At 39.8% G+C, this 25,992-nt stretch overlaps 1 protein-coding gene and 1 non-coding gene across 11 annotated transcripts in view; both read right to left on the bottom strand.

Annotated features, from left to right (window-relative positions):
• Nucleotides 1–1,332: 1,332 nt before the first annotated feature.
• Nucleotides 1,333–25,992, bottom strand: part of PLEKHA1 (pleckstrin homology domain containing A1) — a 41,163-nt gene continuing 16,503 nt past the window's right edge. For 5 of the 10 annotated variants that reach the window (XM_035138720.2, XM_035138718.2, XM_060274800.1 and 2 more), the window contains 8 exons: nt 25,171–25,268; nt 24,485–24,616; nt 22,915–23,055; nt 20,839–20,907; nt 15,125–15,189; nt 13,587–13,650; nt 9,681–9,770; nt 1,333–5,742 (listed from right to left, as the gene is read on the bottom strand). In XM_035138720.2, the coding sequence (XP_034994611.1) occupies nt 5,422–5,742; nt 9,681–9,770; nt 13,587–13,650; nt 15,125–15,189; nt 20,839–20,907; nt 22,915–23,055; nt 24,485–24,616; nt 25,171–25,268 (980 nt within the window). In that variant the 3' untranslated portion in view covers nt 1,333–5,421. Of the gene's footprint in view, nt 5,743–8,130; nt 8,202–9,680; nt 9,771–13,586; nt 13,651–15,124; nt 15,190–20,838; nt 20,908–22,914; nt 23,056–24,484; nt 24,617–25,170; nt 25,269–25,992 lie in introns of those variants that run through there. The other 5 variants (XM_035138721.2, XM_035138722.2, XR_009557606.1 and 2 more) reach the window with 5 other exon arrangements.
• On the bottom strand, nt 25,849–25,967 carry LOC118096666 (5S ribosomal RNA). The gene has a single exon (XR_004693947.1). It is a non-coding gene; the product is annotated as a 5S ribosomal RNA (ribosomal RNA).

Genomic DNA, 25,992 nt, shown 5'->3' with positions numbered 1-25,992 from the left:
CCATTATCCAGTTTTGTTGTTTTAAAACAACACTCTTCATTCACCAGTGTAAGTACCTGTACATGGCTAGGGTGTCCTCCATGTATGGGAGCAGTCACTGTCATTTTTGGAGTAGCCCCCATTCGCTTCCAAAGCAGCCAAGTACTTAGGTTCACTATCAGAGGGAAAGATGATGCATAAGCAGCTGTTTGTAACATTGCTATTATACTAAAACTAGTGCCATTCAGCCCGTTTAATAAACGGGCGCTAGAACATTCAGCCTTTTTCAGTGGCAGCGGCGCGTGGGGGGCTTTTATTCCTTGTCTAATTGATTGTTCCTCCCCCCTCCCTTTAATCCTTAATTTATCCCTAATCCCCCCCCTTCCCAAACCCCAAGCCAAAGTCCCCCCCCTTTTTACCTTTACAGCCCGGGCTCAGCTGGGGGGTGCGGGGGGTATTTCTTCCTTTACCCCTATATAGGATAAATAGGTCAACCTAAACTGTTACAGGGCTGTAAAGCTTAACTCAGGCATAGGCAAACTTGGCCCTCCATAGAATCATAGAGTTGGAAGAGACCACAAGGGCCATCCAGTCCAACCCCCTGCCAAGCAGGAAACACCATCAAAGCATTCTTGACATATGGCTGTCAAGCCTCTGCTTAAAGCCCTCCAGATGTTTTGGAACTACAACTCCCATAATCCCTGACCACTGGTCCTGTTATCTAGGGATCATGGGAGTTGTAGTCCCAAAACATCTGGAGGGCCGAGTTTGCCTATGCCTGGCTTAACTGCTGAAGCAAACCAATACAGTGGTACCTCGGGTTAAGAACTTAATTTGTTCCGGAGGACTGTTCTTAACCTGAAACTGTTCTTAACCTGAGGTACCACTTTAGCTAATGGGGCCTTCCGCTGCCGCCACCGCACGATTTCTGTTCTCATCCTGAAGCAAAGTTCTTAACCCGAGGTACTATTTCTGGGTTAGCAGAGTCTGTAACCTGAAGCGTCTGTAACCCAAGGTACCACTGTATAACTAAAGGTATGCATGTGAGAGGTCATTTGGACCTGAGATGATACCTAAACTAAACAGTTCTGCCAGCGCAAGGAGTTTTAGCTGCACAATAGAGGTTTCCTTTCCCTGTGACCCCCTCCATGCCCAGAACAGATTTGGGGGCATACTGGGGACAATTCCATTGTGCTAGTGGAAGTGTTTAGTAGGATACCACCCTAAATTCTACAAGCAACTCACAATTAAAAAAAGGCCTTTTGCAATAACTCTTCACACCATATCTGTATGAGATGCTAGACCACTATTTTTAAAAATGGTGGAACCAAAGGATTATTATACTACACAGAATGAAGTTTTCACAGGTCGGCTTTTCTTTATTTTTTAAAAAAACTTGTCACTTAGTTTTCTGTGAATTAAACAGGGAAGAACAACAGATAGTATGCAAACAGTTTCACTCACCATTAACCTTTTTCTTTTGAAGTGCACTAAATATAGTAGTCTGATAGGATTGTTGTATTTCATTACTGAAGTCAATTTATTAATAAGTGTGACATTTACAGAAAACACCACAGGTTCTAAAATAATTTAACAATTTTCATCCACATTATAAAAAAGGTACTGATAAATAAGAGACCCTAACAATTTAGCAACCACAATATTTTCCTGCACTGAACTATCTTAAGCAGTTAAATTTTAAAAGTATCCCAATAAGAGTGCTGCTTCCTTTCAAATTCAGTATCTAAAATTGGCAATGTCAAAACAGAATAAAATGAACATGCAGTGTGAAAACTGTACCAGAACTGTACCAGAATCTAAAACTACAACAAAGTATGCCAATACAAACATTCCAATTCAGTTTCTCCCACAATGTACATATTTGTGAAAAATAAGATTTCAAATATCTATTGGCTAAGTTTGTTACAAGTTAAAATGTATGCTACTAAACTAATCTTAACGGTCAACTTACCAGTTCACATGTAACTGAAAAGGCAAATAATGTAATTTACAAACACTGCTTGTGTTTAGCTTATGGTTAATAAATGTAAAGGTGCTGCTATACTCATTAGAAACAAGACCACTGCAGTTTGGCATTGCTACTACTATAGCTGTAGGCATTTGTTAGTACTAACAAATCCTTTCTCTTTTCAACTTTAGTCTCAACAAATCCAAATAATGTTTACAAGCTTTCGTACACAGGCGGTTTCCCCTCAAAACTGAAAGTTTGGGAGTTTTTATTAACGTTGCAAATTCACCTATGTACCTTTCAATAAATAAAATCAGTGTGCTGAAAAAGTGGGCGTGTAACCTTGAAAGGAAGCCTAAACTAGTGGATTTACCATGATCACAAAGTAACTAGATTCTGACAGGCAAAAATAGTTACACTTCTAGGTGGATGTGTGCAATGGTATAAATTCACACAAAAATATAAGGAACAAAAAATTGAGAAGACACAATGGAATCAGAAAAATGCAAGATTGTCCGCACCAATGGTGTAACTGCTTGTACCTCTTGCTGTGAGATACTGTATGCAAACCCAAAATGGACAAAAAAGGAAAGTTCAAGTGCAGAATGTGACCCTCCATGTAAATTCCAGTGGGATGGGGTGGGGATCACACAAATAACTGCATAGACATATAGGCTTAAATCAAGTTTTGTGGGGGAAGGCATCTCTAAGGCAAATTAATTTAAAGCAGGAGGCCACTTAGCTGCAGGCAGAAAGATTATATGACAAAGACCAAATGACAGGATGGAATGAGCAAGTTGCAGAAGTTTAAAGTCTCAAGGTGCAAACTAGTACAGACCACGACATTAAGAGCCTTGGGCAAGCTGAAAGTAGGGCTTCCATGTGAATACTTATATAGTAGGGCTGCAAGTGTTACTCTCCACTTGCATTTTCTTTATGTATGGCACAAAGAAAGCCAAAAAATGCAAGTCACCTTGGAACTGAAAGAAAATTTCTCTGAAACAAGAAATGAATTAAAATGGAAAAGACTACATGACCCACAGTGTGCTGGCTTTAGGGAATTTTGTTACTGCCATGTTTTGAGATCACTGACTGGGGCTTTTGGGGGGGGGGTATACTTTCCAGCGATTTCCGGTGCCGTGGACATATGCAGACGCAATTTCTGGTGTCTGAGCATGCGCAGAAGTGATTTCCAGAGTTGTGGAAGAGAGTCCCCATGCCACACTGCGCCGGTTTAGCGCAGCACACGGGGACTTGTTGAGCGGGCAGCTCAGTTCAGGGGGCTCATGGGCTGGTTAAACAGCCTCTGTGGGCTGCTTCCCGCCCATGGGCCACAGGTTGGGGACCCCTGGTCTAGTTAGTATCTGAAAAACGTCATCTGGTGCCATTGCCTGCAAAGCTAAATAAACTCTACTGGGCCATGAGCAGCGATCTTCTTCCAATGAGGTTTGTGGGTTGGGGCAACTGAAAGTCAGCAGCAAATTAAACCCTGTTTGAGTATGTGGAAACAACCAGAGTCCACAATGAATTGTGGTGGGACACAGGGGAAATCCACTTCTGCCACATCTTACTAAATGGCAAGCAAGGGGAGCAGGAAACATGCCTATTGGCTGAAGTATAATCCCACACAACCTCACTCCAGAACCCTTAATTTCAAACAGGTTGCTTATCTGTACCGCTGGGGCATAACTCAACTGTACGTTCACTGAAGCAGTGGACATTTTCACTTAAATGTCTGAAATACCCTTTCCCTTTTTTTCTATGCTTTGTCAAGCATCTCTCTCTCTCACACACAAGGTTTTTAAAAAACTAGAGTACTACAAACTGGAAACTGAATTGCATTAAGCAGCAGCATGTGAAACTTTGGGGCTCTTGTTGATTAAAGCAAATAATTTCACAACCTAACTACAAAATAGTGCATGCTCATTCTGATCAAAATATCCAACATCAGTGTCTTAAACCCATTATTTTCATCACTGAAACCCTGAACAAACATCCAGTTTAAAAAACCACAATGCACAGCTAATAGATACCAGTATGCTGGCAACGTGAGCGTATCTTTTTTTATATACATGTTGTGAACTACACTACACAAAATAAGGTTCAAAACCACAAAAGCAAAAATCAACATCCAATTAACCCCCAAACATTTAACACATCATGAAAGAACCCACAGGCACTTTTAATAAATTTAGTGCACCAAAAGTTACAGGCCACAATTGCATGATTGAACGACTCAGTACCAGTTAACAGCATGAAACAGGTTTGTTTAGACTTTACTAACCCAAATATAAAATGAGAACCATTTAATACCACACTGGGGGGAAAGGAGCATATAGGAGGGGGAAAATCTTAAGACAATAGTTTTAAACTTTTAATTTCTGCGAAGCTTAATATAAAATACTTTTAGTTAAACTTGTAAAAGATTTATTTAGTAGTCCAGTTTCCCTTCTCCCTACTTAAAAAAACCCCACGACACCCTTATTTATTGGTGGTCCATTAATATCCAAATGTGCAAAAATTACAATTTACCTTTAGGAGTGCATAAAAATAGGCTTAATATTCAAAATAGCTGTATTACTCTTTAATTAGTTTCACAGCACCAAATACCAGGAATTCTAAGGGGACTGAATTTTATAGAAGGGCAGTGATTCACAGAGCAGTTACAAAGAAGTTCCAATAAAGTCAGCACACTTTTATCAGTGTAAGTGCTCTGTGCCCCTCGCCTTTAGGAATGCTTTTCTCACACATAGAGACACTCATTTCATGTAAGTTAACACACGTGTATGCAATGTCTAAAATACAGTGCTGGTGGTATTTGTGCCATAAGAATTCAGATCATGCAGCAGCTGCCAAATCTGTATCATCATGGTAGGGAAAATACACTTCATTTCAGACACTGCAGCATTATAGCGTTGTTTTTTACATGAAGACTCTGTGTATAGGAAAAGTACATTATATCAAGCTCTGCTTATTTCTGTAAGGTTCCGCAGTGTTGATCCTATAAGAAACAACTCTGCATACATATATTAAAATATCTGAAAGGCTGTGCCAGTGTTTTAAGAAAGTAAGTCAACTTGCTTGTCAATAGCCTGGATTAGAGTATAAGTAAGTCACATGTTGACATTTCTTTTATTAAAGCACAAAGATACTACTCAGTTTTGCCATATGGGTGATGAAAAGCAGCTGGTATCTTGCTTATTGACAACAGTAATATTTAATCATTTGTTTTGGCCCCTCACTTTAAAAAGATTTATCATCAGACTGCGGTAGAAGCAAAAGGTCCGCTCTGATAATCAGTACAAGGCAGCATATGACAATTTAAACATACACAAATTTGAATGTAAGCACACACATATAAGCAATATTCCATTCTTTGTTCTTTCATCCCATAGTCATCTTTGGCTAAAAGTCTGAGCAAGGAAATTCAAGGACCTAAAGCAAATGCATCACTCTCCAAACTCTTCCCATTATTACACATCACTGACTGGAAGGCTTGCATCATCCAGATCCACTGGGCCAGGATCCTGTTCCTGAGTGCCATTTTTATTTTGAGGTTCCATTAGGCCCTGTAGAGTCACTTTGGAAGCTGGGTCTCTTGAAGGGACAGCCTGGATCTTGAAGCTCCCTGGCTTGGTCTTGGTAAAAGATTCGTGAAGTCTTCGCTTCTCCAAGACAAGGGGCTTGGTGTTAAGGGTTTGGGCCAAAGAGGGGTTGTGAGTGGTTGTGGAATGTGAGGTGGCTGCTGCTGTTTTTGCAGGACAGGTGGATTCTGAAGAACAGTTGGAATGTTCCTGTAAAGGAGGAATGTTTGTCAGATTGAGTGGGTCATTAATTGCATGCTTATACCTCTGAAAAAACGGAAAAATAAATCAAGGGGGGGGGGGGGACAAAGCAAAGCTTAAGAGCAGAAAGCAGGTGGTTTTCCAAGGCAGCAAAATAGTAAGACTGAGCTTACAGCAGTGATAGCAAGCTGAAACAGCCAAGTCAGGTCCCTAAAGTCTAGCATGGCATCACTTTAAGTTTACCAGCACAAACTAGCTTGGCATTGTACTTGTTTATTTAATATAATGCAATTAAAATTCTTGAAGGCATAATTTCATGATTTAAGAACATGTGAACAAATGCTTTCTGAAGTCCCCAAATAACTACCGTATTCAAAAGTGCATGCAAAATGTATTCACATTCAAAAAAGAAGCATAATGGAATCCCTCACTGAAGATCACTTCCTGAGTTAATGAAGATTTACACTTTTGTTGACTAAACACTTATTTCTTATTCCTTCGCTACTTTGTGCTATAGAACTACAAACTATTAAGGAATAAGTTAATTCCACTGGACAATATTCCTCCCAAATTTATAACAAATACAATTTGTGTCTTTCTACATTTTAAATGTATTTTATTGAGTTGCCATAGTGAAGATAAAATACTAACATGTTCTCCTCTAGAAAAGTAACTGCTGCCTCAATTGCTAAGCTTTACATTGTGTACAATATTATCAACAACTATTTACATGACTGTCTCACTATGAAACTCCATGTTTCAACATTATACTTTAAGACAGGGGCTGCTAACCTTTGGCCCTCCAGATGTTGCTAGAATATAATTCCACCATCCCCGACTACTAGTTGTGCTGACTGAAACTTATGAGAGTTAAACAACATCTGGAGGGCTACAAGTTAGCAGCCCCTTCTTAAAGGTATCTGCCAAAAAACGTGAGTAGCATTTCTACAGTTAATTGGTGTATTTTCAAGACAAATTTACTAGACTGCTCATGATATCAAAGGATATTGTCTAGTGTATATTTTTTAAAAGCCAAATGAGGTAGTAGGACTTTCAGATGAATGAGGTAGTAGGACTTTCAGATGGCTAGTGAAAGCTTTATCTGAACCTGCAGCATGCCAATCAAGTGGCCAGCATTCCATCATATAGTATGGCTTTCTGACAAAAGGAGACAGGTCACATGACTACACTGTTCTCCCATTTAATTCTGTTGGTCCAGAAAGGTTGCCCTATTGTTGTTGTTGTTGTTGTTATTTGCAGTATTCTGGAACAGCTCTTTCAGAATATTATCTCAATAATACAATCTGGTGTTGAAGCTACCAGTGATCATGGACTGGTTCAACAAATAATTCCAGAATCCCTTTATCAAGTGTATTTTTTGCACTCCTTGCTGTATTATTCAAGACATGAGTAACAGTTCATGCATCTATAATTTAGGATGGTGGGGAAAACACTAAAATATAGTTATTTCTACTGTCTGTTACAATCAGAAGCAGCTCATGTTAATATTCTACAATGATAAACAGTATAATTGGAGTAGTGGGGGAAATGATAAATACCCCAATAACGAACTATTCAGAGGAATCATTTTGACACAGAATATGAAACATTCTGTGACACAGAATATGAAACATACAAGCTTCAACTTGGAGTGGTAAATTCCAATACAAAAGCAGAACCTACAATTAAGCTTCTTTTCTAAAGTGAATACTACATAAACATTTCTTTAAAATAAAATAAAATCTGAATCCAAGTGGGACCAGAACTGCGATAACAGCTTAAAAACTACAATCCATACAACTCACACCTATGGGATAAGACTCACATGTTGTTATGCATACTGATTAAAAATTAAAAGATTTTATTTATTGCACTATTTTGATTAACATACAGGTTGCAAGCTGTAACAGCCCCTACATCTTGACTAATGACCCCATGCATATCTATCGTATAAGCCATGCAAATCAGTGCAGGGTTTTTTCCTTAATGTACACACATATTTGGCTATGAGGGTCGAGGTGGTTTTTACTTAGCTATCTTTCAAAAATGATAAAATGGAAATATGAACTCTCATGCAAATTAAGTCAGGTTTAGTTCCTAAATATGTATATTTATTACTAGAGCTTTTGTACTCAGTAAAGCAAGCACTTGTGAGCAGAGATTTCAGCACTGTGTGAATCTTTGCCATTCTTAAAAATGGATTTTATTTAGGAGGTATTTAGAGATAGTAAATGTAATGGCCAATGGAAAGCATTTTAGAAGTTAGTAACTTCACAGTGGTTATAAATCAATAAAGGAAGCCATGGGATTGACCTCATCACTTTATGTGGTGTTAACAAGTATTTTGGAATTTCAGCCCTCTGATAAGAAGGCAAGTTTACATGAGAGCCCACATACATGCTGCATTCACCAGTTCTTGATGTATACCTCTGTATACAAGGATTCGACAGCCTTCTGGCCTGCCGCATCTGGAACACAGTGCAAAGCTAAGATTAGAGTAACCTAAACTTGAGGAGAGGAGGGAGAGAGAAGAAAGAAAGAAAGAAAGAAACTGCTGAGGGTCACTAGCTGAGTTATCCCACCACAAAGATTGCACATACAGAGACACACAAATACAGTATAGAAAAATCTTTTGGCAGCTTCTCTCACCCAGAACACACTGATTCCCATAGTCTCTACTATGCAGTGAAAACCCACTGCAATTACAATAATACTTCTTGCCAAAGAATGAAGCTTGAAACAAGTGATCAATTGTTTTTAACATATGAAGTCATTCCATTTTACAAAGAGGTGTGAATGCTAACTTTTGATATATTGATGGGAAATAAAAGCCATATCTTGCAAAACCTGAACTGCAAAGCATGGCTAGAATATGGATTGCAAGAACATTATAAATTAAAATATAGAATACAAAAGATTCCTGTATTGCAGGGGAATGGACTAGATGGCCCTCGTGATTCCTTCCAACCCTACAAATCTAATACTTAGTACCTCTAAACTTGATATCTGCTGGAAGGTACATCACCACTATCTACAGCAGGGATAGAAAACCTAAGGCCCGTGGACCAGATGCTGCCTAATCAGCTTCTCAATCCAGCCCACGGATGGTCTGGGGATCAGCATGTTTTTACATGAGTAGAATGTGTCCTTTTATTTATTTAAAATGCATCTCTGGGTTATTTGTATGGTCTGCCTGGTGTTTTTACATGAGTAGAATGTGTGCTTTTATTGAAAATGTATCTCTGGGTTATTTGTATGGTCTGTCTGGTGTTTTTACATGAGTAGAATGTGTGCTTTTATTGAAAATTTATCTCTGGGTTATTTGTGGGGCATAGGAATTTCTTCACCCCCCCCCCAAAAAAAATAGTCCGGCCCACCACATGGTCTGAGGGACGGCGGACCAGCCCACAGCTGAAAAAGTTTGCTGACCCCTGATCTACAGAGTCCTACATTTTGTTAAGATTCAGTTTGGTAATGTTAGAATTGTGAACCAAGCTAGTCACCAATAACGAGGCCAATAATTATCAAGATATTCCATGAAAACCTACATTAAGTTTCGATTACTCCCTGCTGAGAGACTGGAGAGCAGCCCAAAAGCTTTCAAAAGGGTTGTACACCAAAGTAATTTAAATCAAGGGTTTATCTGGCATCTCAAGTACAAGATTCAGTAAAGATCAAGTAATTTTAGATTAATAAAGAACTACAATAATTTTCAAACCCACTAGTTGAACTGTTGGAACATTAAAATAATACTGTGCAGGCGCACAACACATATGGATACTGCTAAGATTAGCACTTAATTAAAAAGGCAGGATTCTATGCAACCTGTAATGCATGCAAAGATATTACTCCAGACTTAGGAGTGGGTAGAAGAGCACAAAAAATGAAAGAGATTGAATGTACAAGATTTATCACTGCTGAAACAGTAAAGCTTTGTAAAAACATACAGAAGCTGCTGATCTTCCAGGTCCTCGCTGTGCTACTATTGCACCAGAAATTGCTTTAATCCAGCTGTGCATGTCTTCTGGGCTATCTGCCTGAAGAAAAAAGAAAGAAAAACTCTTATCATGTGAGTGACAATAAATAGATATGCTTCATACACCTTGTAATCTAAGAATATGTCAAGTGCTTTCTAGGTTTATCAATAAAAAAATTGCAATTTAAAACAATATTTAATAAGCTTAGGCTGATATCTAAATACTTATGCATGGTTAGAGATTTATTTTATATTACTGGTGTAACTACTCACTAATCTCAAGCTTAACAATTACTGAAGTACTGTAGTGACTTCTAAATTTAGTACCTGCTACATAAATAATGGAGGGACCCAGGTGGCGCTGTGGGTTAAACCACTGAGCCTAGGGCTTGCTGATCAGAAGATCAGCGGTTCGAATCCCTGTGACGGGGTGAGCTCCCGTTGCTCGGTCCCAGCTCCTGCCAACCTAGCAGTTCAAAAGCACGTCAAAATGCAGAGAGGAACCGCTACACCGGGAAGGTAAACAATGTTTCCGTGTGCTGCTCTGGTTAACCAGAAGTGACTTTGTCATGCTGGCCACATGACCTGGAAGCTGTACACTGGCTCCCTCGGCCAATAATGCGAGATGAGTGCGCAACCCCAGAGTCGGTCACGACTGGACCTAATGGTCAGGGGTCCCTTCACCTTTATATAAATAATGAACAAGGAACTTGTGATTACTTCTAGGGGGGGGAAGTAACTAACATGTGAACCATGCAGGGAAAACAATATTGCAATGAGTAAGAGATGCACTACAGTTAGAAATTTAGGCCAAATATACATAGAGACATCAAAAAGAGGTGGCAAGAATACACAGAGGAATTATACCAGAAAGATATGGAGGTCTCATACACCCCAGGTAGTGTGGTTGCTGACCTTGAGCCAGACATCTTGGAGAGTGAAGCCAAATGGGCCTTAGAAAGCACTGCTAATAACAAGGCCAGTGGAAGTGATGATATTCCAGCTGAACTATTTAAAATTTTAAAAGATGATGCTGTTAAGGTGCTACACCCAATATGCCAGCAAGTTTGGAAAACTCAGCAATGGCCAGAGGATTGGAGAAGATCAGTCTACATCCCAATCCCAAAGAAGGGCAGTGCCAAAGAATGCTCCAACTACCGCACAATTGCGCTCATTTCACACGCTAGCAAGGTTATGCTTAAAATTCTACAAGGCAGGCTTAGGCAGTATGTGGACCGAGAACTCCCAGAAGTGCAAGCTGGATTTCGAAGGGGCAGAGGAACCAGAGACCAAATAGCAAACATGCACTGGATTGTGGAGAAAGCTAGAGAGTTCCAGAAAAATGTCTACTTCTGCTTCATTGACTATGCAAAAGACTTTGACTGTGTCGACCACAGCAAACTATGGCAAGTTCATAAAGAAATGGGAGTGCCTGATCACCTCATCTGTCTCCTGAGACAGATGGGACAAGAAGCTACAGTTAGAACTGGATATGGAACAACTGATTGGTTCAAAATTGGGGAAGGAGTACGACAAGGTTGTATATTGTCTCCCTGCTTATTTAACTTATATGCAGAATTCATCATGCAAAAGGCTGGACTAGATGAATCCCAAGCCGGAATTAAGATTGCTGGAAGAAATATCAACAACCTCAGATATGCAGATCACACAACCTTGATGGCAGAAAGTGAGGAAGAATTAAAGAACCTTTTAATGAGGGTGAAAGAGAGCACAAAATATGGTCTGAAGCTCAACATCAAAAAAAACAAGATCATGTCCCATCACCTCCTGGCAAATAGAAGGGGAAGAAATGGAGGCAGTGAGAGATTTTACTTTCTTGGGCTCCTTGATCACTGCAGATGGTGACAGCAGTCACGAAATTAAAAGACGCCTGCTTCTTGGGAGAAAAGCAATGACAAACCTAGACAGCATCTTAAAAAGCAGAGACATCACCTTGCCGACAAAGGTCCATATAGTTAAAGCTATGGTTTTCCCAGTAGTGATGTATGGAAGTGAGAGCTGGACCATAAAGAAGGCTGATCGCCAAAGAATTGATGCTTTTGAATTATGGTGCTGGAGGAGACTCTTGAGAGCCCCATGGACTGCAAGAAGATCAAACCTATCCATTCTGAAGGAAATCAGCCCTGAGTGCTCACTAGAAGGACAGATCCTGAAGCTGAGGCTCCAATACTTTGGCCACCTCATGAGAAGAGAAGACTCCCTGGAAAAGACCCTGATGCTGGGAAAGATTGAGGGCACTAGGAGAAGGGGACGGCAGAGGACGAGATGGTTGGACAGTGTTCTCGAAGCTACGAACATGAGTTTGACCAAACTGCGGGAGGCAGTGGAAGACAGGAGTGCCTGGCGTGCTCTGGTCCATGGGGTCACGAAGAGTCGGACACGACTAAACGACTAAACAAAAACAACATACATAGAGAGTGGTATCACATCACTCTGGAGATCCAGCAACACAAAAGTAAATTTTCTAAAGGGAAACCAGGCTCTTCCAAGGAATAGATCAGGTAGTATCTCTGATTGGCAGATCTGGTGTTGTAACTTGAAATGCTCACAAATCAGCACAGCCGGTGTGGTGACCTGCAACTGTTCCATCCCTACCTAGCATTTCAGATCCATTTTCTGTGAGGAAGTGATACTTGTCAGTGAGCCTGGAATTAAAATCTGGGGCAGGGGGATATCAAGCTATAACAAATCTAAGGGTCAGAAAGCCCAGAGGACAAAAAATGGTGTAGATTAGACATGGAATGACATAAAGGAATCTAGAAGTAAAGGTGAGAATGAAGCTTGGAGGAAAAGGTGGAGAAACAATGAACTCAAGCAATAAATGAACTTCACACTTGTTTAAGACTGAGAGGTACTCTGTGCTCTGTGAGTACAAGAGATCAGTCAAGAGGCAGGATGGCTAAGAAAGCGGAACAAAGCTGAAAAGGAAGGACCTAAGGAAACAACTAGAGGAAGAACGATATACCGTATAAGACGACTGGGCGTATAAGACGACCCCCAACTTTTCCAGTTAAAATATAGAGTTTGGGATATACTCGCCGTATAAGAAATACGACCCGGTGTATAAGACGACCCCCAACTTTTAAGAAGATTTTCCTGGGTTAAAAAGTAGTCTTATACGCAGGAATATACTGTAATTGAAGAAAAGAGGAGTCAAGGAGAAATAAATACTGGAACCAAACGTATTGGCTTGGCATCTGAGTTAGACTGTTCTCACAATGAATTTCTGCCTTCTCAACCCGTCAGAGCATCAACCTTTTTAATGGTACAATCCTATGCATGTTTACTCAAATTCCACCCCAAAACAAGTGTTCACAAGATGGCAGACTAATGACAGCAGAGCATTGGGAAAGATTCCTTAGAAGGCTTTAAAAACAAGTGAAGCAAGCATTTGGTTGGATCAGTTTAGGTGGCTGTAATAATTTGGGTAGAAGGACTTGGCTGGAAAATTGCTTTCAGCTCTCTGGCCAAGTTTCAATCTCATGCCAGCAGACTTCTGTTCATGACTTCTGTTCTCTCCTTGTAGCCCTCCATACCCCCACTAATCTGATGCAAATAGCCCTCCAACCCCCCAGAGCAGATTTCGGGCCCACGGGAAGAGGGGAAGGCTTCAGGGAGAAAGGGCAATCCACTCCTTCAATAATGTTAGTTCTGCTAGTGGACAGGTACTATTGGTCATTGGCATTGTTTACATGACGGGCATGTCTGTCGGTATATTCCATTGTAAACAATTATGCACTATTTAACTGCAAGGCTGTATGTATATTGTCAGGCATTAATCAAAGGATTATGTGTTTGACCTTTAGAAATGCAATAAATTCATTTTCTTACAGAAAATGGTTTTCCATAGACTTACCTGTACATAAAACGTTCGAGAAGTTGTTACAATTTCAAATAGATTGTCTCTCATCATTATATCACTGGGGGGAAACACATTTATGGTCTTTAAACATTTTTACCATTGTCTGACACGCACATTTGTATTTCCAAGCAACAGAACACACATAAATAAGGAAGCTACCTTTGAAAATAATTTAAATTATATTACCATTTGTTGGGGAAGGGGTGTGTGTGCTCAACTTTCTTGCTCTAGCAGCTCAAAGTAGTTACACCATATTGCTGAGACACTAGATTTCCCCCTCTCCTCTCACCCCAATTTTATACAAAAGATAACAAGGCTGCATTCTTCAAGTGGAGAAATCATTACCTGACTGGCTGGTGTCCAGGTCAGGCACAGACCTCTAATGTGTAACTGCACTAGAAGACGTGAAGCCTTGCAGCATCGGCAGCTTCTCAGTATAGCCAGTTGCCCAGGGAAGGACAAACATCAACAGCAAAATGATACACCAGGGAAGTGATGCATGCTATCAGATTCTTCTGCAGCCTTCCCCCTCCCAGGCACAAAGGGGGGCACACTTGAGCCAGGACCCGAAGCTTTCATAAATTTAGCATGACAAAAAGACATTAATAATCAGGCCTGCCTTGAGATGCCTTCTAAAGGTCTAGTAGTTGTTGTTCTCTTTGACCTCTGGTGGGAGGGCATTCCACAGGGTGGGTGCCACTACCGAGAAGGCCCTCTGCCTGGTTCCCTGTAACTTGGCTTCTCGTAGTGAGGGAACCGCCAGAAGGTCCTCGGTGCTGGACCTCAGTGTCCGGGCAGAACAATGGGGGAGGAGACGCTCCTTCAGGTATACTGGACCGAGGCCATTTAGGGCTTTAAAGTTCAGCACCAACACTTTGAATTGTGCTCGGAAATGTACTGCGAGCCAATGTAGGTCTTTCAGGACCGGTGTTATGTGGTCTCGGCGGCTGCTCCCAGTCACCAGTCTAGCTGCCGCTAGAAGCACTCTCAAAACCTTTTTCTTATAATACCATAATGGAAACCACCGTATAGCATCACACACAGCATCCACAGTTTCATCTTTTGTATTTGTGACTAGCACAGATACAAACACAAAACCATTAGTCTTTAAGCCGGTATTTTGCTTCTTCATTTGCAAAGGACTAGAATCCTCAAGTAAAGGGCCCTCATCCCACAGGAGTCCAGTGTGGCCCACAATGAAGTGGTAAAAGAATACAGTTAAAAATAAAATAGTATCTAAAACATCTGAAACCAACTTTCTCACCAACAACTTTTTAACACATTGGGATATTGCACCCCCTGCTATTTATATTCCTTTCATTCAGAGACCCACATCTTCTAACATGATATACTGACAACTCAGTTTAATACAGCTATTTAAGATCTCACTACATCTGTCTAAAAGCCTGCCTTTAGTATAATTTAAAGTGAAGGAGTTTATTAAGACATAATGGGAAATGATGTGTAGGCAGGCTTTCTTTTTCTAACTGATGGAGATAATCAACTTTTTAGTTTAACCTTCAGTTTCTCACCTTTGTTTACATTCCTGGACCTTATGAACCTCTTTCAGTGGTATAATCCGAAGGGGCTCCTTATCCTGAAAAAACAGATAGTACATAAAAAAAAATTAGCACATAAAAAACAAGGACTTAGACATTCCAAAGGATGTGCCAAAATGCAAGTTTTATATCCCGGAAGTCAAATAGATGACTTATTTACAAAATCAAATTATTAGCAAATTGATTTCAGATTGCTGAGTTAAGGAACTCAGTGATCCAGATATTATTTCCATGTTGATTTCATATAGAAAGATTGTGGCCCAAAATGAATCTAATCACTTAATATAAATGTATTACATTTATATTAAGCATTACACAGCAACATCAAGCAAAATGATTCACCTTTTAAAATTCCTCAATTGACAATGTGAGCAAGAACTGATGTGACACAATAATCTAAGATATGCTATAGTTCATGCTATTGATACCTTGCTTACTCCCCTCAACCCCGATACCTTATATCAAGCATAATTGAGTTTAATTCAGTGACACATTGCCAGTGACTACATTCAGTGAATGTAGTTTTAACTACCGTAGGTCTCTCTAACTGTAATAGCAATCAGTTAGTTGTTTCAATTGCATTGCTTCCTGCTCTGGCTCCTTTAGGAGGCATAATGGTGTAATAAATAAGGAAACAATACAAAGCTTTGAAAAATAAACCAAATATCCTTAGAACTAATAATTATGAAGTTGGCCAAGTTGCATCTGTTTTGCAAATAAATTAATTTGAGCTGCATAGGCAGTGTGGGGCTCTCCAATATTATTGAACTTCAACTCCCATCAACCCTGACCATTGGTGGAGTTACAGTCCAACAAGTCTCTGAAAGAGACGGTGATACGGCCACTCATAAACTAAAGACTGTCCTGGAACTGTTTGTTTGAAGCAACCACTGGCCCATCACAAAAAAAACCACCTTTGAGGGGGAGGTAGTGGAGAGATTGGGACGCAGGTGGTGCTGTGGGTTTGCAGATCAGAAGGTCAGCAGTTCGAAGCCCCGCAACGGGGTGAGCTCCCATTGCTCGGTCCCAGTCGAAAGCATGTCAAAGTGCAAGTAGATAAATAGGTACTGCTACAGCAGGAAGGTAAACGACGTTTCTGTGTGCTGCTCTGGTTTGCCAGAAGCGGCTTTGTCATGCTGGCCACATGACCATAGCTGCCAAGTTTTCCCTTTTCTCGCGAGGAAGCCTATTCAGCATAAGGGAATTTCCCTTAAAAAAGGGAGAACTTGGCAGCTATGCACATGACCTGGAAGCTGTACACCGGCTCCCTCGGCCAATAACGCAAGATGAGTGCCGCAACCCCAGAGTCGGTTACGACTGGAACTAAGGTAAAGGTCAGGGGTCCCTTTACCTTTACCTAGTGGAGAGATAAGTGCAGACATTCTTGAATGGTAGGGATCAGGGAGTTTCAATCAGGAGGCCAGATCCTCATCTCCCCCATCTCCCCTGTAGGGCAAGATCTGAAGTGGGTGAGGCTGCCCACCTTTCTATCACTAAACACCACAACCTTGTTAAGCAACATGGCACTTTGTCAGGACTTCAAAATGTTAGAGGAGATTTCAGGTACAGTGCCATCAGTATATTGATTACTCTCAGCTTCTCCAAAACATCTGAATCAGGGGAAGTCACACAGGCCATAGATACCAGTGCCTGAATGTCGTGGTGGGCTACATGAGAGAAAATAATCTGAGCTTGAATCCTGACAAATTCAAGTTTTAGCTATTAGTACATAAAGCCCTAAACAGCTTGGAAGCAGTATAGTAGAAAAATGTGCCTACTCAAACGCTTTAATCTGCAGAGTTTCCGCTTTTATAAGTGCCATGCAAGTTCTGCATCTTTCATTGTGGCAGCACCTCAACTTTAGAATTCCCTCCTTAAGCAGGCATCCTCATTATATTAGTCACCTGTTCAAATCATTTTTTAAAAATCCAAGTCTATCTAGATATAAAATTCAGTATTTGCTTTTGAAGTTTTGCTGGTTTTATCTGTACAGTGGTACCTCTGGTTAAGAACTTAATTCGTTCCAGAGATCCGTTCTTAACCTGAAACACCATTTTAGCTAATGGGGCCTCCTGCTGCCACTGCGCCACCGGAGCATGATTTCTGTTCTCATCCTGAAGCAAAGTTCTTAACCTGAGGTACTATTTATGGGTTAGCGGAGTTTGTAACCTGAAGCATTTGTAACCTGAAGCGTTTGCAACCCGAGGTACCACTGTATATTAGTGATAATTGCTTTATATTGTTTAATGCATACTGTTTGGATTATTTATTTATTTATTTCTAAATAAGTATCTGGAGGGCACCATGTTGAGTACCCTGAATTAAGCAAAAAACCTATTTAAATTTAAATTAATGATATAAAATCAACCCTTTTTTGTGATTTAATTTCTTTTTTAACATGATTACAAACAAACATTGACCAAAGCAAGAAGGAGAGAAAAATACATGGGGAAGAACACAGTTCTGTTTGCTCACACAAGAAATTTGATAGCAGAGCCCAGCATTTGATATGAGATTTGTCCACAGATATTTTATCATGCAGTAATTAACCCGCATTCTCTTCAGTATGGGAAGTATTAAGTATGGTATCCTAGGGACTATATAAATTTCAAGTTGATGCATGTTAACTTTATAACCACATTGATAACAAAGTTCAGGAAGATTGCTTGCAAACAATCTTTACATTTATACATTTTAAATGCATGCTGATTATGTTATTTATAGTGGACAGCACAGTAAGTTGGCATGCTCATACTGTATTTAATTTAAAAATAATTAGTAATGACTTCTTAATCAGTTGTAAAGATTACTAAGTTTCTTAGCAGCTTAACATCATCAGTAGTACACTATATGTGAATACATTTTAGGGGGAAATTCTAAAATTACAGGAGGAGTTCAGTAAATGAATAGCTAAAACATTCAAAGGTTTGCATTGCTTGCTTGCTTGCAGTTTGAGTAATATGATGAATTACATTGTTTTCTTTTTCTGAAACCATACAATTTGACATCTTTCATCTGCCTTTTTTCATGCGCCATCATGTGGTTATTGAAAGGAAAGCAAAAAGCATACTTATTTGGAGGAAAAGCCTCATATAAAGTTAATATGGTAAAGTAACATTTCACACCTTCTCCATATACAACACCAAAGATGTTTCTCTGTGTTATCAAATGTTAATGACTGCTAGGAATTTTAAGGATCAGATTAATAAAAGTGACATATAAAGCAAGAATTACGTAAGACCAAACATTTTTATTTCACATTTTATTCTCTTCAAGAGCATGCATTGCTGTACAGTGGTACCTCGGGTTACAGACACTTCAGGTTACAGACTCTGCTAACCCAGAAATAGTACCTCGGGTTAAGAACTTTGCTTCAGGATGAGAATAGAAATCGTGCCGCGGCAGTGCAAGGCCCCATTAGCTAAAGTGGTACCTCAGGTTAAGTACAGTTTCAGGTTAAGATCGGAGCTCCGGAATGAATTTAGTTCTTAACCCGAGGTACCACTGTAGTTGGAATCTTACTTGAGCTATGCAACTCAATTTTCTTTCCTCCCATACTCTTAAGAAATAAACACAACATAGTTTGTATTTCACCTAACAATTACTATTTTAATGGAAGATAGCTTCCACCCTAAAAGCTGTGAAGTACCAACAATATCTTCTTAATAGTTATCAAAAATATTGTTCAACTTGAAAATTATGAACTTCTTTAGACAACTGATTGGCTAGCCACATAGTTTCTACCATCAGTAGCCTATAGATATGGAAGTGAATTCACCTTCAACACAGCAGATAACCAGTGGTGCTTGTTCCCCCACTCTCAATAAACTAACTTGTGGTAAAAGCCAGAGATCCATGATGAAATAAGATTACTGAACTTAGAAATTAGCTTTGGGTTAATCAACTGATAACTGCAAAAGACATAAAGCTCTTAGAGTTGATAGAATTGCTTTTCTGGAAGGGAACACTGGAAGATGGTTATTGATCTTTGAGCCAGGAGCCAGTCCTGAGAAGGGATGGAGATGTGTCTTTCTAATGCCTGGTTCAAGTGCTGCCCAATGTGATGCTCCAAGTAGCTTAGAATACTTTATTACGGTCAAAGACCAGCTCTTATAAAAATCCCTTTGGAAGAACAGTTCCAAGGAACATAACATATATGTGACACTTTATACAACAATAAAATTGATATTTGTAAATGCAATGTGCGTGGGAGTACTTAAAACTTTAAAAACTGCCGCAGAGAACTGGGCCTAGATCGCACGGGGAATTGTCTTTTGGGACGCTCAGATGGGTTGGTTATTCTCAGGAGAAAGTCTGTGTCTGCATATCTGGACACAGAATCTGGCGACCGTCCTGGTTATCTTATGGTCTTTGCCTAGCAGGAGCAGGTCATATATTTGCTTTTCCGGGAGGCCTACTGACTTCTCCTGGGTTCCAGTATGGGGTCCAGTATCTCCCTCTGTGCCTCTTCATAGAAGGGGCATCTGAAGAAAAGGTGCTCTGGGCTTCCTATTTCCCTCAATGGGCTGGCGCAGAGTCTTTGAGCGTATGGGATTTTTTTGTATGATCCTTCCAAAACAGGCTTGGGCAAGGCCGCGCTTCTGGCAACTGTATAAGCCCTTCTTGCGGTTTTTGATAAGAGAAAGGAGAGGTAGGGTGCCGGAGCGGCTATCTATCTCTCGATTTCTCCAATTTTATATTCAGGATATCTTGAGCATTCCTGTTGTCTCTCAATATCTATGAGTCTTTGTCTGACCATGGCTTTTGCTTGGCCCAATCCCAAACTTAGAAGGGCTTGGGGAGCAAAGCCCATTTTCTGGAGAGTGTGCAGGACTGCTAACTGCCAGCCAGACTGGAACTGTGAAGTTTGTTGGATCCTGAGGCCTGTAGTATCATTCCGAGATATTTGTAATTTGTAGCTTGTTCTAATTTGTGGCCTTGAAGTTCCCAGCTTCTGAGCTTTGATTTGTTCCCAAAGGCTATTAACTTGGTCTTTTTGGTAATTGATTTTGAGGTGTTCGGTTTAGCAGTATGTAGCAAGCTTCCTTAGCGCCCGTTTGAGTCCAATAGGGGTTCTGGATAAGATTACTGCATCGTTGGCATATATGTAGTAAGACTGAGATGTGCCGGTTTGTGAGCTTCGGTGGATGGAATTCTAAATCATTTAATGCGGCTACCTTCAAGTAGCTTTTAAAACTTCCCTCAACATTTTTTTTAAAAGCTGATAATACATAATTGGGAAACTGCTGTTACAAGCATACCAGCCTACATGTATAAGAAGGATGCATCTTAAATCAAGACTTTAATTCTTAACTTGGCATGGAGAAAGTATGCATAGCAACAGGAGAAAATGGAAAGAGGTTATTGCTTTCATTAGATATGTACAGCTATTATATATGAGAAGCACAAATAATTCAGAGGATAAGGGCCAATAATGATCAAAGGATGGGAAAGGGATGGACTAATTATTAATTCCACTCTCAAATTTTCAGCACTCAGCATTATAGCATGATCCAACTACATACACTATCCATATAGGTTCTGTCAACTTACAAAAATATATATAAGAGGAATCATGTCCATGTCACATTCCCATCAGAAAATTGAAGCACAAAAATTATGCATTATCTTGTGTGTACAAAATATGTTTTCAAAAGTTGATCTGACACACACAATTGGACACCTACCAGTTCAGATTTAAAGTATCCTATCGTGTTTTCATCCAGCTGGAAATACCTTCTTTTCCAGTTCTTCATCTATGTAAAGTAAAAAGTAAAATAAAAAATAAACATAATTCCAGTCTAGGGATCATCAAACAGTTTATTCATGGGAGTATTAATATCCAGGCCAATTTTTTTAGCATAGCTGGTAACATTTGGGGAAGAGTTGTCTTTGTATTCATTTGCTGAGAATGGTTCTGAATAGGGCAGGGAAATACAACTAGAACTTGAGGCAACTGAAAGTGAGTCCTTCTACCATGTCCAGATGTGACTGAAAGTATTTTCAATTCTCCTTTCCCCAAAAGAGGCAGTTACAAATGGAGCAATATATAGCTATCAAATAATCAACCAGCAAATCACAGGTTGCCCTCTATGTTGGGAAAGGTCTTGATTTTTCTTTCTGGTTACTCCAAGCTAGATGACAGAGCCAAACTGCAGCTGCTCATCTACTCCAGCTGATGTTACTTCCAGCAATCCTTTACCAATGGGACAATTCCATACAATAGTCAAAGTCAAGGCTGCTTCTAATTGTATTGTTGAGGCACCTTGATACTGTTTCCATAATATGGCTGCTCCATCTCATATACACTAGATCAGGCATGTCAAACCTGCGGCCCTCCAGATGTTTTGGCCTACAACTCCCATGATCCCTAGCTAGCAGGACCAATGGTTGGGGAAGATGGGAATTGTAGTCCAAAACATCTGGAGGGCCGCAGGTTTGACATGCCTGCACTAGATCATGATGTAAACTGGTCCCTGCTGCACTTTTTTTTTTTTTTTTGCCTCAGGTTGCTATAGTGTATCGGTAGTGGGTGACGGTCTAACATGGTGAGTCTGATGTATACTAAAGGCTCAAAATACAGAGGAAAATTTAAGTAGATAAGAGTGGGGCCGTATTTTTATTAACATTCTTCTGATCTTGTGTCTGAGCAAATGCAGCCAGGCTTTATTTAATAATTAATTACCTAAAACAGTTTCCCTCTAATGGGATTCTGAGCCTGTAAACAAAAACCTTTTTCTTGAAGTGCAAACAAAATCATTCAGTTAAGTTAACTTCTCTTTAAAAATCATTACTAAATCACATACTACTGCAGTGGTGGGGGATTGAATCTGGCCAGTGGACCAGATCCCTATCTCCCTGACTGCTTGCAGGCAAAATCTGACAAGTGAGTGGATCAGCTACCTGTTAAATCACATGGCATCTGGTGATGATGCACTCCGATGTCCACACAATAACTGGGACTTCCACAAAGGGTATGAAAAGATCTCTGCAGGGTGCTTTGAAGTACAGTGGTACCTCGAAACTCAAACAGCTCTGTTCTCAAACGTTTCATCTCCAGAATGCCCAAAACCCGGAAGTCCTCCAGTTTTCGAACGCTCTTCGGAACATGAACTTCCGATGTGGCTTCCCCTGTGCAAAAACCTAGCTGTTGGCCAATCGGGAGCCATGCCTCGGAACTCAAATGTTTTGGAAGTTGAACGGTCTTCCAGAATGGATTATGTTCTGAGGTACCACTATACTTATCAGCTGTTCGTTGGTGCTTCAAAGTGCTGACGAGGGTTCTTTGCAAGAGCCCTGCTTGATGCCAACTTCAAGGTTTTCTTCCTACTGAGATTAGCTGTATGCAGCCAATCCCTGCTGTCTTGCCCTCCCTCTTAACTGACTGGTGGTGATAGAGAGCCTCCTTTGTCATTACACAATTGTGAGCACACTTGTACACTGGCAGCCACCATCTCCACCTGCTCCTCACCTGACATCACATGTGACATGAGGAGTAGGACAGCAGGCCATGGTTTGAAGGAAATGGCTTTATGGGCCAAACTAGAACCCACATGGTTCCAAATATGGCCCACAGGCCAGAGGTTCCCCTCCTGGGATTCTCCTAAATGTCAGGATCTGGAAGTTACCAAAGAGCCCTGGAGTTTCCCCTCTTTCCCAAAGAATTTTAAACAGACTCATTCCATTGGCAAAAAACCTCTCTTGCTTCAGCATCATATAGAACAATGAGCCATTAACGTCAGAAATGGATCTTAGTCACTTACCACTGCTCCTTGTTTAACACAGTAGCCAGCTTTAATCACAGCATTATCTGGGGGGTGCTTAGCAGAAAAATATGGAAGGTGGCTTTGGGACCGTTTCAAGTAGTTTTTATCACCTTCACCACATTCATTTACCTCTTCTTTCTAGAAATTAAACAAGACTACTTAAGGTAAGGTCTAAAATTTGTCATTAATCCCTCCACTACTTTCCCCTAACATCATTCCAGATTAGAATGATTTATTAGACAAATTCAAGTTTTGAATTTGGTGCACCACTAAATATATAATATTTTCAATTTATCAGGGCCTTTATACACTTGTGCCTTTACTTCACCTCAGGTTTCTTTTATGTACAAAGAAATGGCATGTAGCTCATCACACTTTCAGGATAAATAATATATATAAACCAGTAAGCTTCTTCTACAAATTTGGTAATAGCCCCACCTCCCAAATCTATAAACTATTCCAACTATCTGTAAAAACAAAGGTGGTTTTTTTGGGGGTGTTCTCTGTATTTTTCAAGTGCCAGGTCAATACAAAGTTTACTAAATCAAAGTTTCATATTGATTATGCTGTGCAATGAACATTCCTGATTCTATCAGCTTTCTCCCTTTACTGGAGGCAACATGTAAGGATCTGCAATCATATGCATAATGAAGCTGTCCCTCTTAGAACTGCTTCTCATGTTATATTCTTTCTCAATATTAGCATTAACAAGTATAATGTCTAGAATCACTTGGTTACCAGGTTTTATTACTGCTAGTGTTGATTCACTACCAGGCAAAAGCATCTTGCAAATCTACCATCCACAAAACCAGACTCAATCCTAGCTTAGAACTAAATACCCAACAACTGCAAATAGTAGCAACTCATTCTGCAACAAGGAGTTTGTAAAAACAGGTTTCCCTCCCCCCCTCAAAAAGCATTTTCATATAGGTGTGTTATGATATATAAATACAATGTATATATTATCACACAAACATATACGTACATATATGCACATACCTACATTTAAACACACAGTAGTTTTAAGCAAAATAAAATTGAAAATAATATTTTGATTCTAAGTTATCATAAGTAGTCCCATATACACCCTGAAGACAGTCATACCTTGGATCTCGAATGCCTTGGCTCCCGAACAAATCGCCCCCCAAACGATCAAAACCCAGAAGTGAGTGTTCCAGTTTTTTAATGTTCTTTTGGAAGCCGAACATCTGACAGGGCTTCTGCGGCTTCCGATTGGCTGCAGGAGCTTCCTATAGCCAATCAGAAGCAGCGCTTTGGTTTTTGAATGTTTTGCAAGTCGAATGGACTTCCAGAACAAATTCCATTCAACATCCAAAGTATGCCTGTACAAAATTCCTGCATATGAAGACTAGCCTTCTCATTTCAAAACAAAAAGCATGTCTATACATGCACAGCAATGTACGCATTTATCACAATAGAAAAGGCAACATTTGGGGGGCAATAGAAATCCCATGCTGCAAGCAATCACTCAACTGGAGGAATAGATGACCAATAACCAAATACTTCTGATAATTAGAAAAGTTGTTTTAAAAGGGCACACTGCTACCTGAGTAGGGGTTATTATAGGAACACCACCAACAATCTCTGTCCTGTAAGACATCTGCTTCTTTAACCCCACATTTTCAGTGTGACGTGTTGAATTATCAGTGTGAGCCTGTGAATCAGTTTGCTTTGGTACCTGAAAATAATAAGCATTATAAACAGGGGAGCAAGCAAAAACCATTCTAACTTAGTATAATTATATATAGTTATATATCGCTCCAAACATCCCAGAGGCATTCAAAAACAAGTTACAATAATGCAAAATGTGTAAGCTATTCAAGTAAACAACATCAACACAAGATACTAGGAAAGTGTTCATCCAAAAAAACAATAATCTAAAAATAATACAAAATATCCACCTGCTCCATAGAGGAAAATAGATAAATATTTGTAGAAATTACATGCTTTGATTTATTGACCTGCATTTTCCAAGTTTGAGACATTCAAAAGTAGCAATCTGATTTCTGTTTCTAGTTCCTTTTGCTGTGTCCTTTCTACACCATCTCAGTTTTGGACATAATGTTTTACTAGTTATGACCATTTTTAAAAAAAAAATTATTTTGGGGGGCAGGGTAAGCACTAGATCTACCTGAAAATGACATAGAAAACCAAACATATTATTGCTGCATTTGTTCAAGTATAGTGGAAGTCTATGTAAAATGACTCTACCACCCACAAATAATTACTTACTGTGATTTTGGTAGCTTTGTTCAGGACATTCACCCATTCAACTAAGTCTTGCTGATCATTGGCTTGTAGGAAGTATTTCCTCATCCCTGCATTCATGACTGTTAAAGAGACAGGAGGAAGGGACTTCATTAACTAAAAAAAAATTATGTTATTCTTTTTCTAGGCATTGTAGCAAAGCTCAAAGTCAGACTGGGTACATTACTCCTTATTCCAAAGCTATAAAACCCAAGTTCAATGCTTTAATAGCATATACTCATCTGTCTTAAATATTTCTGTCTTGTTTTTATATAGTTCTAGATGCAGGGGGTGGGGAGTGATGCATGTATTCCTGGTTCTCCTATCTCCTAACACACACACCCCTTCTCTAACGTTCCAAATAAGTACTGACCCCAATGCCCTGTATGGTGGGAGGGGAAAATACAGAAAGAATAATCCTATTCTGGTTTGAAAACACCAGAAATAATTTGTCCTTTTAAACAGACTTTTATTTAAAAAATGCATAGGAGGACCCAACACTTACAATAGCTGCTTCAAATCTAAAATTAGTGTTTAAATGCTGTCGAGGTAGAAGGAAAAACCAACAGGACTTTTAAAGCAAGAAAATGTGTATGACATATCCTGATACACACAGAATTTTATTTATTTGTCTTTTGTTTTTGTTTTGTTTTTAGGAGGGGGAGCCTACAGCACCCGGTATTCCCAAGCAGTCTCCCATCCAAGTACTAACCAGGCCTGACCCTGCTTAGCTTCCGAGATCAGACGAGATCGAGCGTGTTCAGGGTAGTATGGCCATAGACACAGAATTTATATGAATGAACAAGC

Source organism: Zootoca vivipara, chromosome 5 (assembly GCF_963506605.1).
Source record: "Zootoca vivipara chromosome 5, rZooViv1.1, whole genome shotgun sequence".
NCBI classification, from domain to species: Eukaryota; Metazoa; Chordata; class Lepidosauria; order Squamata; family Lacertidae; genus Zootoca; species Zootoca vivipara.
Note: the sequence above shows the minus strand (reverse complement) of the source record. Positions and strands in the feature narration are given on the sequence as shown.